This window comes from Paramisgurnus dabryanus, chromosome 14 (genome assembly GCF_030506205.2).
Source record: "Paramisgurnus dabryanus chromosome 14, PD_genome_1.1, whole genome shotgun sequence".
Classification (NCBI taxonomy): Eukaryota; Metazoa; Chordata; class Actinopteri; order Cypriniformes; family Cobitidae; genus Paramisgurnus; species Paramisgurnus dabryanus.
The window spans coordinates 15973255-15988779 of NC_133350.1; the positions used below are offsets into that span (position 1 = coordinate 15973255).

The following is a 15525-nucleotide window of genomic DNA, read 5'->3' on the forward strand; positions in this document are numbered from 1 at the left end:
TTCTATGCTAGAATGTAGTTAATTTTTTTTAGTAAGTAATTTTTTCCCAAGACAAACACTCTGATGAAGCAAAGATGATTTACTTAAAATTCTCAAGTAGTGTCTGCCTCTGGATAAATGTATTATTGTTGTAAATAATTGTGATATTGTGTCACTGATTTGAAACATATTATATAAAATTGTGACCCTGCCTGTGAAAACCAAAAAAGTTATTAAAAGAAGCATTTAAGTACGTTTAAAGTACCCTTACTCAATCAGTATTACGATATCAAGGTTATATTTTCACAGAATGTTTTTTACATTATTTAGGTTGATTTTTTTGTAGATAATTTAATTTTTTATCTTCTCTTATTGAAAATGTTGTTTATACTACCTGGTCTACAATTCATGTAACAGTTTATTGTCTAAAATGCCACAACAGCATTTTTATGACTTATGATTTTAATAAAATAATCATTTTGTTTTCTGCTATATAATCAAAACAAACTATAAACAAATTGTTTATTGTTTACATGTCATTCTTAAATAGCCAAAGACCTTCAGCTTGCTGTGGTGCACTGGTCATCATTGAAAAATAAAGACACATTACAATCTTTCAAAACATCATCTGCTTATACATGTTAATATTCCTTATGTCCAAACAAAGTAAGTGACTGTTTATAGTAAACAGTTGAAAATAGTTTTAATATTGATTTTACCATGTTTACTTAAACGTGCACCTAACTAGGTCCATATAGTTTAATGAAATGAAGGAAAATGGGTTAGCAAAAACAAACAAACATCAGAAAGATCAGAATACAGTGACATTTATAAAGAACAGTGAGGAAAAATAAAGAAATGCAGCTTAGTACAGAGCACTGCTCTGTGGTTTCTGCTGCAAGCTGTCGTCTAATACATCAACTGCAGTCTGGAGACGATTCTCTGTGCATTGTGTTCTTTTTCAAGCTTTCGAGGTATTCTTGTTGTGAAGCAGCCAGTACGGAGGCCAGAATGTCATCATCTTCCCAATCTGTTAAACCTTAAAAATAAACCAGGCAACATTTAAGTAAAGAAGCTTGATCATGTAGAGATTTATTATAAATCAATCAATACATACGTATACATTTGGTTGTACAAAAAATAAGCTACTGAAACCAATTGATGCACTACCAAAGGCAGTAGGTGACACATCTTGCATAATAGTCCTGTAACCCAGGGTTGGGTAAAGAGACACCACGGAAGAGTTGCCAGAAGACTGATGACTAGGACCTTGAGAAAAAGGCAAGGATTAACAATGAGTAAATGAGTGTGTATTAAGCTCTAATAACATTTACAGACAGAAATACAGACCTGGGGCACATGGTGATGGAGGTTTAGGAAGAACCAGCGAGGCACCTGCTGGGGACGGGGGTTTGGCAGGGGGTTCAGGGTGAGCTGGACCTGGATGCTCTGGAGAGGAGGCGAAGCTCCGCTGATGTGGGGAACGACATCCCCAGTCCTCATAGCCACTGGATGTGGCTGCTGTGGCAGAGCTGCAGGTGGCACTAGCCTTACGAGGCTTTAAAAGCAAACCAAAAAAATAAGAGTTATTGTTAGTTTACTGAAGTGTGTATATAAATATTCACAGATAATTTGGTGAAAAACAACTTCAAATAGAGTTTAAAAGTCAATAATATGATCAAAACAAATTCACTGGAATGTTAGATATATTTTGTTCACTATCATCCGGATTAACAGCAACAAATCCGTTAGCAATTGATAATACATAAACAAACATGTCTAAGTACTACAAAAAAAGCAAAAAAATACTAACTGGGACTTCTAGTGCATTCATGCAGACAACAGAATCAGAGCATTCAACAAACAGATTATACTTTGTTTTGATGGATTACTTTCTCTAACGCTGGGTGCTTGTGGATTAGACTCATAGTGTTACCTCTACTAATCATTACATAAATATATACTGCACCTGTCTTTCTAGTTTTTCTTGATCATGAAGCCATTGCAGGTAGGACTCACGAGCCACTTGCTCTTCAATGGCCTCATTTGTGGCTTCCCAATCTGTTGCTCTCTTCTTGTCTTCCAGCATCTGCTGTTCAATCCAAGACTCTTCAGAGGTCTTAATGGCATTTTTCATGAGAGATTGGTCAGCGTACTATATAAGAGACAGAATAACAGATTGATTATTATTGAACACTAAAGGAGCCAATCACACCAAACGTGTTTTAAACGCTTGGAAACGCACCGCGCATCCCTTTTTTTTTGGTTACTTAAAAATAGTGCGACGCGGCTTGAAAACATGTGAATGACATCATGCGCTCTGAGCGCTCCTTTAAAAACATGTGGTGCGGCAAAAACGCAAGGCATTTGGCGCGCATAAACAGTGCGCATAACACTCACTGGCCATAGAAAATCATTTAAAAAGGTGCCTGCAACTCGTATAAACGCGTTTGGTGTGATCGGCCCAAGAAGAGCTCCTAAGATACCAAAAATTCTATGCTTACACAACAACAATAATGTAGTAAAAAAGTGAAAAGTTTTTCCTTCGCGTTTTTGAAAATAAAAAAATTAACGTACATGTAACCCACAGTTCAAATAGAACCATAAATAATATTAGTGATATAAATAATATATATAATAATATATAATATAATTAATAAATAGCAATAAATACATAACTTATTTAGAAACAACACAATATATTAAAATATTTTGATTTTGTAAAGGTTTCAATTCTTTTAATGATGTTGAACCATCCCTTTAGTTTAATATCACTCTGCCCCTTTAAGACACTTTCACAGTTATGCACGAGCTGTTTTGTTTTGTTTTGTTTTGTTTTAACATAAACGGCAGACGCTAACGGAAAATCGATAAGATACACACGGAATCCAGACACCTTAAACTAAACTTCAAAATTAAGCTTATTTAACACTTCTAATATTTTGTTCATCAAGAGTCATCCCTATAATATCTTAGCGGTGGTTTTGAGGAGTGTTTTGAAGACGGTTTTGGCCAGGTTTTTTTCCCCTACACGGAAAAGTTTGTGGACAGCTCGACGACAGATCGGACTTTTGGATAATCAGCGTATTGCGAGACAGCATACGAACGAACAGATACTTCAACTGGATACCAGATGGCGAGCCAACCCAAGGATCTCTAACCTGCAAGAACTGAAACACCACACTTTGATCGCTTATACGGTTTGACCTGAAAAAAGTGAACCACTGAGCTATATTCTTTTGATCACATTGGATATTGACTTTTGAACACATCGAATTGGACTCTGAAATGGCAACACAATAATTTAAATTTATTGAATAGAGAAATTTGTGAATGGGTGAATGTATGAAAATTGGTTGATGTATTGTTTTTTTCCTTTTATGTTTTTCTGTTAAAGTGAGACTCCAAAGTGTAGCAATTGCACAAAAAAAAAGAAACATTTAAATTCCTTACATCTTACCTGCAAAAGAAGAGTTAGACCCTGTAAAGTGAAACAATCACACTAACATAAGCACACTAAAATACTTACCTGTTCCCTTAAAGAAAGAAGAGTTAACTCAAAAGAAAACTAGAAACAAATAGCTTAAAAATAGTTAAAGCAACTGTTCTAAAAGAGCTGATTAAAATTTAATAGACCGGTCTAAGAACAAAACTAACCAGAATAAACCCATACTTAAACCAGTTAAATCCATTTAAACTTATTTAAATAAGAAAAGATTAAATATAAAGGATTTAAAATTATTTATTATACATATCGTACTGTAAATATTTTTTTTGATTATTTATTGACATACATCTTTTACTATAAATATTTATTGATTATTTATTGATCTACATTGATTATTTATTGACACATCTTTTACTGTAAATATTTATTGATTATTTATTGATCTACATTTTGTGGGGTAAATATTTATCAATATATTTATTGAATCATTTATATTGATATATTTATTTAATTATTCTATTCATCTTACTAACTTACCTATTCCATTTTTTATTCCTGTTCAGTAAACTGCTAATTAATTTATATAAGTTTTCATGTCTCATGTGTCTTTTCTAATATAACATACACCACTCAACGAACCTAGAACTGGTCCAGTAGCATAGTTATTACGATTGCAGTGACATAAGTGTTACATAAAATTTGGCGAGCCAGCAGCCAGGAGTGGTATTAATCCAAATAAAATAGAGTTAAAACTAGAGTCTAACCTTAACGAGACATGGAAGCAGTCCAGCATAACAATGTAAAAGTCCCTAATGCTGTTATCGTTAGTGGCATTACCGATACAGAAACAGATGAAGAACTTTTTGACTTTCTTAAGCAATATGGTTCCATCGAAAGAATAATCCCAATAGACTCCACACACACAGCACACTCAGACAAGCAAGTCATTATAGAATATAGATATGGTACAGCTGTACAGGCACTTGCATCTTTATTGCCCTACACACTTGACACTAGTTCCCCAGCTAACTACAGTTACTGTATTAGAACCCTAGCTAGTGTCTACACACCTGTAGCTAGCAAAACAGCCACACAGACCTACCTCTCTGAGCTGAAGGAGATAGCGAAGCAGACTGGCAAGGACCTTGCAACTCTCCTTAAAGAAGAACTCTCCATCATCAGCAATGCTGTTGACCTTGAGAATCCCGAAACTCAAAGTGACAGCATGGAATTGAAATCACCTGAGCAACATCTTCCACAAAGAGCCACACAGGTTGGCCCTCACAACACATTTCCAGAGCGGCATGTCCAGCCAGGCGGCGACTGGACGCCACCTCCAGCACCAGCCAAAGACACACCATCTGTTCTGAAACTCTGTGACGTGAATCCACCAGAAATTCAGAAAGTAATCGTTGAACACATTGTGCGAAATGAAGACTCTGCTATGCATGTAAACACAGCCCTAAGACTTCGACCCTTTTCTGGGCGTCTCCCTAGACCCAGCAATGAGGCAGATTATGAGACCTGGCGCTCTAATGTGGGACTTCTTCTCAAAGACACTTGCCAATCAGACCTGCACAAATCACGGAAGCTCCTTGAAAGCCTCTTGTCACCTGCCATTGACATTGTGAAGCACCTGACACCCGAAACACCTCCAAGTGTATATCTGGATATCCTGGACTCTGCATTTAGCATCGTTGAAGATGGAGACGACTTATTTGCAAAGTATCTCAATACAATGCAAGACAGTGGTGAGAAACCCTCAACTTACCTCCAACGGCTGCAGGTGATGTTGAATGCCACCCTCAGGAGGGGGGGTGTCTCTGCAAGTGAGTTTGACAGGCAGCTTGTGAGACAATTTGTCAGAGGTTGTTGGGACAACACCTTGATATCTGAGCTGCAACTGGAGCAGAAAAAGCAAAATCCACCTACCTTTGCAGAACTGCTGCTGTTACTCCGCACAGCAGAAGACAGGCGAGCTTCCAAAGCATCTCGGATGAAGCACCATCTCAGTTCCTCAAAACCCAAGGTGTCATCCCATTACCAAGGCATTTGTGTGCAGTATGATGAAGAATGCAGTACATCGCATTTACCTTCTCCTTCACCAGAGATCCAAGATCTGAAAAGGCAAATAGCAGATTTACAAACCCAGCTCACACGTGTCACGCAGAAAAGTCACAGAAAGAACCAAGCTAAGCCAGCTCCCAAACTGAAGGTGCCCACACCAGGTTTTATGGGAGTTCAAACTCCCACATCTCACAGCCAAGATGAAAAGACCAACAGCAGCAGGAGACCAAAACCTTGGTACTGCTTCAGGTGCGGAGAGGATGGACACATCAAGCCACAATGTGATGGTGAACCAAATCCCTCTCTGGTAGCCTCAAAAGGAAAGCTGTTGAAGAAAAAGCAGCAAGCATGGGATGTTGTAAACAGCGCTTCAGAGCCTAAAATTTTTTAGAGCCAGTTCCTGCAGAGGGACAAACAGGAACTGGGAGACAGACAAAGTGTCCCAAACAGAAACGACGTGTTTCCAACATGTTCTCTAACTCTACCACCAAGAGACAGTCAGCAACCCTGCCCAAGGGACTGATCGGAGCACGGTGCACTGCACAAGTGACCATATGTGGCAAAGTATGCAGCTGCCTATTAGACACAGGCTCTCAAGTCACGACAATCCCAAACTCCTTCTATCAAGAAACCCTGTCTCATCTTCCCATCCACTCATTAAGTGACCTGCTTGAAGTGGAGGGAGCAAATGGTCAGGAGGTACCTTACCTTGGCTACATCGAAGTCACCATCAGCTTCCCTAGGAGCACCTTTGGAGTGGACATTGACGTTCCTACACTAGCGTTGATTGTACCTGATATGCGCTCAACTCTTTCATCAGTACTAGTAGGAACCAATGCTTTAGATGTTCTTTATGAGCAGTATGCAGATGTCACTCCTCAGAACTACCAGTCATTGCCATATGGCTACAGAGCAGTATTAAAAACTCTAGGAGCCAGACAAAGACATACTTTTGATTCAAGCATGGGGAAAGTGAGACTACACAGCAAAGACGCTGAGACCATTGCTGCCGGTCAGACAAGAGTCTTTGAAGGATCGGTGAGCTGCAGAACAACTAACTGCAGTCAGTGGGTGATAGTAGAGTCACCAACAGCAGTTTCGTTACCAGGTGGCATACTGGTAACTGACGGGCTAGCAAACCTGCCATCTAAGCAGCCCCACTGCTTACCAGTCATTTTGAAGAATGAATCAGATCATGACATAACTCTACCCCCTAAGGCTGTGATAGCAGAGATACATGCCATCAAGAGTGCTCAGTCTCTTCAAACTCTTGGTTCCAAACACTCAACAGACCTGATCCCCAAGAAAAAAATAGAATTTAACTTCAGTAACTCTCCAATATGTAACAAGTGGAAAGACAGAATATCTGAAAAGTTGAACTCCATGCCTGAGGTGTTCGCGCAGCACGACCTTGACTTTGGCCGTACTGACAAGATCAAACATCACATAAAGCTTAGTGACGAGACACCTTTTAAGCACAGAGCAAGGCCTATACACCCACAGGACATCGAGGCTGTACGAAACCACATCCAGCAACTCCTTCATGCAGAAGTCATCCGCGAATCTGAATCACCCTTCTCCTCGCCAATTGTGGTCGTCAAGAAGAAGAATGGCGACGTCAGACTCTGCGTGGACTATAGAAAGCTGAACTTGCAGACAATCAAAGATTCATATGCCTTACCCAATCTAGAGGAGTCCTTTTCAGCATTGACTGGATCAAAGTGGTTCTCAGTGCTCGATCTAAAATCTGGATTTTACCAGATCGAAATGGAGGAACAAGATAAGCAGAAAACTGCATTTGTTTGTCCACTTGGATTCTATGAATTCAACCGGATGCCTCAGGGGATAACAAATGCCCCAAGCACATTCCAGAGGCTCATGGAACGCTGCATAGGAGGGCTGAACATGAAGCAGGCTCTCGTCTTCCTGGATGACTTGATTATCTTCTCCTCAACACTACAAGAGCATGAGGAAAGACTAATGCGGGTGCTCAACCAGTTGAAAGAGTTCGGCCTGAAGTTATCGCCCGAGAAATGCAAATTCTTCCAGACCTCCGTAAAGTACTTAGGACACATTGTGTCTGAGAAGGGAATTGAAACAGACCCAGAGAAAATAACAGCTTTAAAAACCTGGCCAAGACCAACTAAACTGAAAGAACTGAGAGCATTCTTGGGATTCTGCGGTTACTACCGTAGGTTCGTTAAGGACTATTCAAAGATTGTGAAGCCTCTCAATGCCCTCACTGCTGGATATCCCCCACTGAGAAAAGGCTTTAAGACCACGGTGAACAGTGAGAAGTACTACAATCCAAAAGACCTCTTCGGTGACAGATGGACCCCCACTTGCCAAACAGCTTTTGACACTCTCATCGAGAAGCTAACCACTGCCCCTGTCCTCGGGTTTGCTGACCCCAAGTTGCCCTACATCCTGCATACAGATGCCAGCACTTCAGGTCTTGGTGCAGCACTCTACCAGGAGCAACAAGGACAGAAGAGAGTCATCGCCTATGCAAGCCGTGGTCTGTCAAGATGTGAAAGCAGGTACCCTGCCCACAAGTTGGAATTTCTTGCCCTTAAGTGGGCAATTACAGAAAAATTCCAAGACTACCTCTACGGACGCCCATTTCTTGCTGTCACTGATAGCAACCCATTGACCTACATACTTACCTCTGCCAAGCTTGATGCCACAAGCTACAGGTGGTTAGCTGATCTGTCAACCTTCGATTTCCAGCTGCAGTACAGGGCTGGGAAGCAGAATCAGGACGCAGACGGGCTGTCCAGACGTCCACATGGTAGGCTACCTGATGACTCATCGTCCCGTAAAGAGATGGAGAGGATACAGCAGTTCACAAAAAGACACCTGTCAACAGAAATGGATGAAAGCACCATCAAGGCCATCTGTGAGAAGCACTTGGTTCATGATGAAGGAACATTGCCTGGAACTACTTTGGTTGTGTCGCTTGCTCACCATTCAAGTGCTATTCCAGAGGGCTTTGAAGAGGAATGCCAGCTAGACAGTGTGAACGTCATCCCGATGATAACACCCACTGAGATGCGGGAGAAGCAGAGGGCAGATTCTTGCATCAGTGCAGTACTCAGACAGCTGGAGCTGGGAGAAAAACCTCCACCATCTCTCAGAAAAGAACTCCCTGAGCTCTCCCTCCTCTTCAGAGAGTGGAACAGGCTGGAGATCTTAGATGGCGTCTTGTTCCGTAAGCGACAAGAGGGTGCACAGACTCACTACCAGCTTGTGTTACCTGAAGATCTGAGACCTATAGTTCTGAAGAGTCTCCATGATGACATGGGCCACATGGGTGTAGACCGGACGCTTGACCTTGTCCGCAAACGTTTCTATTGGCCAAAAATGTCAGCTGAGGTAGAGACCAAGATCAAGACCTGTGACCGCTGCACAAGGCGTAAAGTCCCACCAGAGAAAGCCGCACCTCTTGTGAACATCACAGCCACACAACCTCTTGAACTGGTATGCATGGACTTTCTCACCCTAGAGCCGGACTCCAGTGGCACCAAAGACATCCTGGTCATCACGGACCACTTTACGAAATACGCAGTGGCCATTCCCACCTCAAACCAGAAGGCTCAGACTGTTGCCAAATGCCTTTGGGACCACTTTATCGTCCATTATGGCATCCCAGAAAGACTCCATAGTGATCAAGGTCCAGACTTCGAGTCCCGGACTATCAAGGAGCTGTGTGACCTAGCAGGCATCCGTAAGATACGAACTACTCCATACCATCCAAGAGGTAACCCTGTTGAACGCTTCAACCGTACCCTTTTGAGCATGTTAGGCACTCTAGAGAACCAGAAGAAGAGTCACTGGCGAGAATATGTCAAACCTTTAGTACATGCCTACAACTGTACTAGAAGTGAAGTCACTGGTTTCACCCCTTATGAACTGATGTTTGGGAGACAACCAAGGTTACCAGTAGATTTAGCATTTGGCTTACCTGTCAACTACAAGCCAGGCTCTCACTCACAGTATGTCCGCAACCTGAAGTCCCGACTGGAAGCAAGCTACAAGGTAGCAACAGAAAATGCAAAAAAGACTGCTGATCGCAATAAGGCAAGATTTGACAAGCATGTTGTTGATTCCACCCTGACTGAAGGTGACAGAGTCCTGGTGAGGAATGTTCGCCTCAGAGGCAAGCAGAAGTTGGCAAACAAGTGGGAATCTGATGTGTATGTTGTCATCAAACAGTCTGGAGACATCCCAGTCTATGTTGTGAGGCCTGAAACCAAAGATGGTCCCATACGAACACTTCATCGAGACCTGCTACTGCCTTGTGGATTTCTTCCTCTTACCCCAGTTGAATCTGAAGTGGTCAACAAGGAGAGACCTAGACGTCCAAGGACTCGTCAATGCCCAAAGAGTGAACAGTCATATGAATCTGAATGTCAAGACTCTGATTCCGAAGACAATGACATCCCCTACTTTTATGGGCATGAAGCCACGGTGGTAGATACTGTTGGTGTTCACCACACCCCTGCAACCATAGAGTCCTTCATGAGAAACACAGAGCCGAGGAAGCCAAGGCATTTCACAGTGTCCACCATTGAGAAAGACCTTCCAGATGTAGCTAAAGCTTTTCCTGAGGCTGCTTCTGTGATAACTGTTACAAGTCTACCAGATGAAACCTACCTACATGTGAATCCGCCGAGTGCCTTACCTGAGATGAATCCGGGAGAGAATAACTTACCTGAGATGAATCTGGGAGAGAATAACTTACCTGAGATGAATCCGGGAGAGAATAACTTACCTGAGATGAATCCGGGAGAGAATAACTTACCTGAGATGAATCCGGGAGAGAATAACTTACCTGAGATGAATCCGGGAGAGAATAACTTACCTGAGATGAATCCGGGAGAGAATAACTTACCTGAGATGAATCCGGGAGAGAATAACTTACCTGAGATGAATCCGGGAGAGAATAACTTACCTGAGATGAATCCGGTAGAGAATAACTTACCTGAGATGAATCCGGGAGAGAATAACTTATCTGACATGAACCTGGGAGAGAATAACTTACCTGATGCAAATCTACAGGAAGATGCCAGAGAGAATGGAAGCCACCTAAGAAAGTCTAGTAGAAACAGACAACCCACAAAGAGACTTACTTATCCCCACTTAGGAAATCCCTTAGTCACAGTAGTGCAGTCATTGTTTCAGAGTTTGAGTGCAGTCATCTCAGACTCTTTAAATGAGCCAAACTCCTGGCAGTCACATAGGGTGATGGCCGTGTAGTTGCTAATAGGATGCACAGGGACGTGCATCGGGAAAGGAGGGGAGGATGTAACCCACAGTTCAAATAGAACCATAAATAATATTAGTGATATAAATAATATATATAATAATATATAATATAATTAATAAATAGCAATAAATACATAACTTATTTAGAAACAACACAATATATTAAAATATTTTGATTTTGTAAAGGTTTCAATTCTTTTAATGATGTTGAACCATCCCTTTAGTTTAATATCACTCTGCCCCTTTAAGACACTTTCACAGTTATGCACGAGCTGTTTTGTTTTGTTTTGTTTTGTTTTAACATAAACGGCAGACGCTAACGGAAAATCGATAAGATACACACGGAATCCAGACACCTTAAACTAAACTTCAAAATTAAGCTTATTTAACACTTCTAATATTTTGTTCATCAAGAGTCATCCCTATAATATCTTAGCGGTGGTTTTGAGGAGTGTTTTGAAGACGGTTTTGGCCAGGTTTTTTTCCCCTACACGGAAAAGTTTGTGGACAGCTCGACGACAGATCGGACTTTTGGATAATCAGCGTATTGCGAGACAGCATACGAACGAACAGATACTTCAACTGGATACCAGATGGCGAGCCAACCCAAGGATCTCTAACCTGCAAGAACTGAAACACCACACTTTGATCGCTTATACGGTTTGACCTGAAAAAAGTGAACCACTGAGCTATATTCTTTTGATCACATTGGATATTGACTTTTGAACACATCGAATTGGACTCTGAAATGGCAACACAATAATTTAAATTTATTGAATAGAGAAATTTGTGAATGGGTGAATGTATGAAAATTGGTTGATGTATTGTTTTTTTCCTTTTATGTTTTTCTGTTAAAGTGAGACTCCAAAGTGTAGCAATTGCACAAAAAAAAAGAAACATTTAAATTCCTTACATCTTACCTGCAAAAGAAGAGTTAGACCCTGTAAAGTGAAACAATCACACTAACATAAGCACACTAAAATACTTACCTGTTCCCTTAAAGAAAGAAGAGTTAACTCAAAAGAAAACTAGAAACAAATAGCTTAAAAATAGTTAAAGCAACTGTTCTAAAAGAGCTGATTAAAATTTAATAGACCGGTCTAAGAACAAAACTAACCAGAATAAACCCATACTTAAACCAGTTAAATCCATTTAAACTTATTTAAATAAGAAAAGATTAAATATAAAGGATTTAAAATTATTTATTATACATATCGTACTGTAAATATTTTTTTTGATTATTTATTGACATACATCTTTTACTATAAATATTTATTGATTATTTATTGATCTACATTGATTATTTATTGACACATCTTTTACTGTAAATATTTATTGATTATTTATTGATCTACATTTTGTGGGGTAAATATTTATCAATATATTTATTGAATCATTTATATTGATATATTTATTTAATTATTCTATTCATCTTACTAACTTACCTATTCCATTTTTTATTCCTGTTCAGTAAACTGCTAATTAATTTATATAAGTTTTCATGTCTCATGTGTCTTTTCTAATATAACATACACCACTCAACGAACCTAGAACTGGTCCAGTAGCATAGTTATTACGATTGCAGTGACATAAGTGTTACATACACATGACAACATTATCAAAATATCTGTGTTTACTAAAAACGCTGTACCATGCATGCCAGGCCAGTAGACGGCGATGTTACTTTATAATGAAATACTGAGCACCTGCACATGCAGATATGCATTCTACAAAGATCGATAATACAAAAAATTAAGACTTTTTTTTGAGGATTAAAAGGAGTTATTTATTATGACTTAACTTGTATACTTAAATGTTCTGATTTCTTTGTATGAATTCAATATTTGGCTTGATGGCTACATGCCAATGCATTTTGACTGAAAACGTTGCTGCGTAAACGGCCCTTTAGAATACTTACCCCTGGTTTAAATGAGGGGAGGCCCAGCCCCACCCCAATACTGGCCTTGCATGGATTTACCACAGAGTTATAATGGATGTTTCTGTGGTAACTGACACGTATCGGCTCATCTTTGTTCTCATGGATGCCATGGAACGTATTAATTGGCTCTGTACAACAAACACAAGAGTTGTCATGCAAAGAAAAAAAAACATACCATTACTATGCGAAATACATTAACGATGCCAACTTGATAAACATTAATGCTTACTGACCTGTGCCACTTTGGTAAACTTCCACTGGTCGGTTGTACATTTCTGCCATTGCCTGCATTTCAATGTGGTTGCCGTGACAATTGTTCTTTCTCTTCCTGTTAATGTATGTGGTGAAGTCCTCTGTGACATAACTGGAGAAGTAATCAGCATTTTTCATCTGCAATTGAAAGAAAAAGATATAACATGTAAACAATAAACCATCAGACAAATGAGTGAATAACTACAGCAGGGTGAAAGTCACATTTTAGCTAGTAGTAATTATGCTATGTAATGTTAAATATTGACTCACCAAATAATCCATACAGTGCTTCCGTACCACATCATGCATATCTTGGTCCCCATATACCTGATCAGCTTTAATAAAAAACAAAAACTGGTGTCAACTAATAGATAATTATTAACATAGCTGTTACTTTATTTAAATAAATTTAAATAAAATATTTAAATAGAATGTCCATGCCTTTCCCAGATGTGTGATTACTAGATAAAAATGAAAAATAACAATTTAATAGAGACTTCACACACACTAAAAGCAATTCCTAGCTACAGTTTTAACTTATTTTGTCACTATTGAAATGCTCATTATCTATTTTAGATTTTTTTGTATTTTATTTTTTACAGTTATAATAAAAAAAACCTGATATTTCCTGGCTGTAATAAGACAAACAAAACCATGAAAAATAAAGCTACATGGTAACATTGTGCTGCAAAGAAAATGTAGCCTACTGCACAAGCATTTTTCATATAAATTTGTTAATTGACATTGCATTAAAGTATAAATGTAAAACTTATATAAATGTACAAGGTGACATTTCACAAGACTTTAAGATTTAAAATAAATATTTGGTGTCCCCAGAGTATATATGTGAAGTTTAAGCTCAAAATATCATATAGAGAATTTATTATAGCAAGTTAAAATTTTCACTCTGTAGGTGTGAGCAAAAAATTTGCTGTTTTTGTGTGTGACTTTTAACATGCAAATGAGCTGACTTCTGTTCTAAATGGCAGTGGCATGGTTAGATAGTGCAGATTAAGGGGCGATATTATCCCCTACTGACATCACCAGGGGAGCCAAATTTCAATGACCTATTTTTTCACATGCTTGCATAGAATGGATTACCAAAAGTTAATTACTGGGTCTTATTCACATTTTCTAGGTTGATAAAAGCACTGGGGACCCAATTATAGCACTTAAACATGGAAAAAGCCAGATTTTCATGGTATGTCCCCTTAAATAAGATATATTAGGGAAGGCAAAAAGATTACCAACTGCTCTGAACAGACATGCACCATCTTCCTTCATTTTTTTTATTACGAAGCCTTTCTTTTCCATCAAGGTTTTCTCGAACCATTCTTCTTGCTGTAGGTCAGGAAACAAAAAGCAAATAGCATTTCATCACAATAAATATACTTTATTAATAAAGTGACCCATAATAAAGTATTTGGACACTTTAAGCTAACTGTCATTTAGAGAAACAATTGCAAACTGTCACAGAAAACAGTATATTTACTTTTATGCATTTGGTAGGTGCTTTTATCCAAAGCAACTTCATGTAAACAATAAGTGCGTGCGTTTCCTTTGGACTCAATTCAGTGACATTTTCGTTGCTAACGCAATGGTTTACAAATGCAGTTAGTTCAACAGAGAGACATACATCGATAAAACTTCATGGTAACATGTTTTTAAATTATTAATTATTAGCAGTACTGTCAGTCAGTATATAATACCTGTTCAACTGTGGTTGGATCGACAAGTTGAAGTCTGGCCGCATTCTCATACTCATCCTCACTGTTGTTGCCTCCAGCTCCCTCCTCAGGGTCCGAAACAGGACTACCACCCCCTCCACCTCCTCCTCTTCCCCCTCCACCTGTCAAACCGTTGGAGCAAACCGCCTGCCGTCTCCTCTTGCTGAGTCCAGGTCCAGAGCAGCAGTTTCCACCCGTGCCGCACGGTAACTCAACACGACCTCCGGCCACAGCAGGGTTTGTGCTCCCTTCACACTGCGCGACAGGCGCTCCAGCAGCACCGGGCTGCGGGGAGGACGGCTGCGGGCGAGCGCCAGACTCTATCCGCCGCTCTTCTCTGGAAGTGTGCGGCGTGGCCTGGTATGACCACGGCGGCGGAGAGGCCCTGGGTCTCGATCCCGAACGCACTGTGAGGGGATGCGAGTGTGGCTCAGAGCCGCTTCGTCTGTCCGGTTCGTCTTTATGATCGCCGCCCCCACCACCGGCCGTCGAGGCCGGTTTCTTTTTCGGGAGGATTGTCATCGCTGGCCAGGTTGCGCTGATTTATGTTGTTATGAATTACAGATGAGCGGATTTTCACTCGTTTACGAGCAGTTTGTTTCGATAGATCTATAGTAACACGCGTCCTGGCATAATACGAGGTATTTGTGATTTCACCTCGAGCGTTTCGAAACGACTTTATTCCTTCTGTTTCCAAGTTTTTCTTTCTGAACAACGACCGTGAGTTTGACACAAACGTCAACAAACCACAATGCGATGTTTACGTCATTTCCGGTGGTAAGGCTTCTTCGTGTTGGTACATGGCGTGATGTTGCTCTGCAATGCCACCTAGTGCAATAACTGCA

The 15525-nt window shown here is 40.0% G+C and overlaps 1 protein-coding gene across 1 annotated transcript; it reads right to left on the minus strand.

Moving 5' to 3' along the window:
• Window positions 1-487: 487 nt before the first annotated feature.
• Window positions 488-15422, minus strand: otud5b (OTU deubiquitinase 5b). The gene is made up of 9 exons (XM_065241244.2): window positions 14663-15422; window positions 14201-14294; window positions 13224-13288; window positions 12935-13091; window positions 12681-12829; window positions 1949-2134; window positions 1330-1537; window positions 1150-1248; window positions 488-1018 (listed from the first exon to the last, which is right to left on the minus strand). Exons 1-9 carry the CDS (start codon window positions 15200-15202, stop codon window positions 897-899), a joined length of 1620 nt encoding a protein of 539 aa, XP_065097316.1. The 5' UTR covers window positions 15203-15422; the 3' UTR covers window positions 488-896.
• Window positions 15423-15525: the final 103 nt, after the last annotated feature.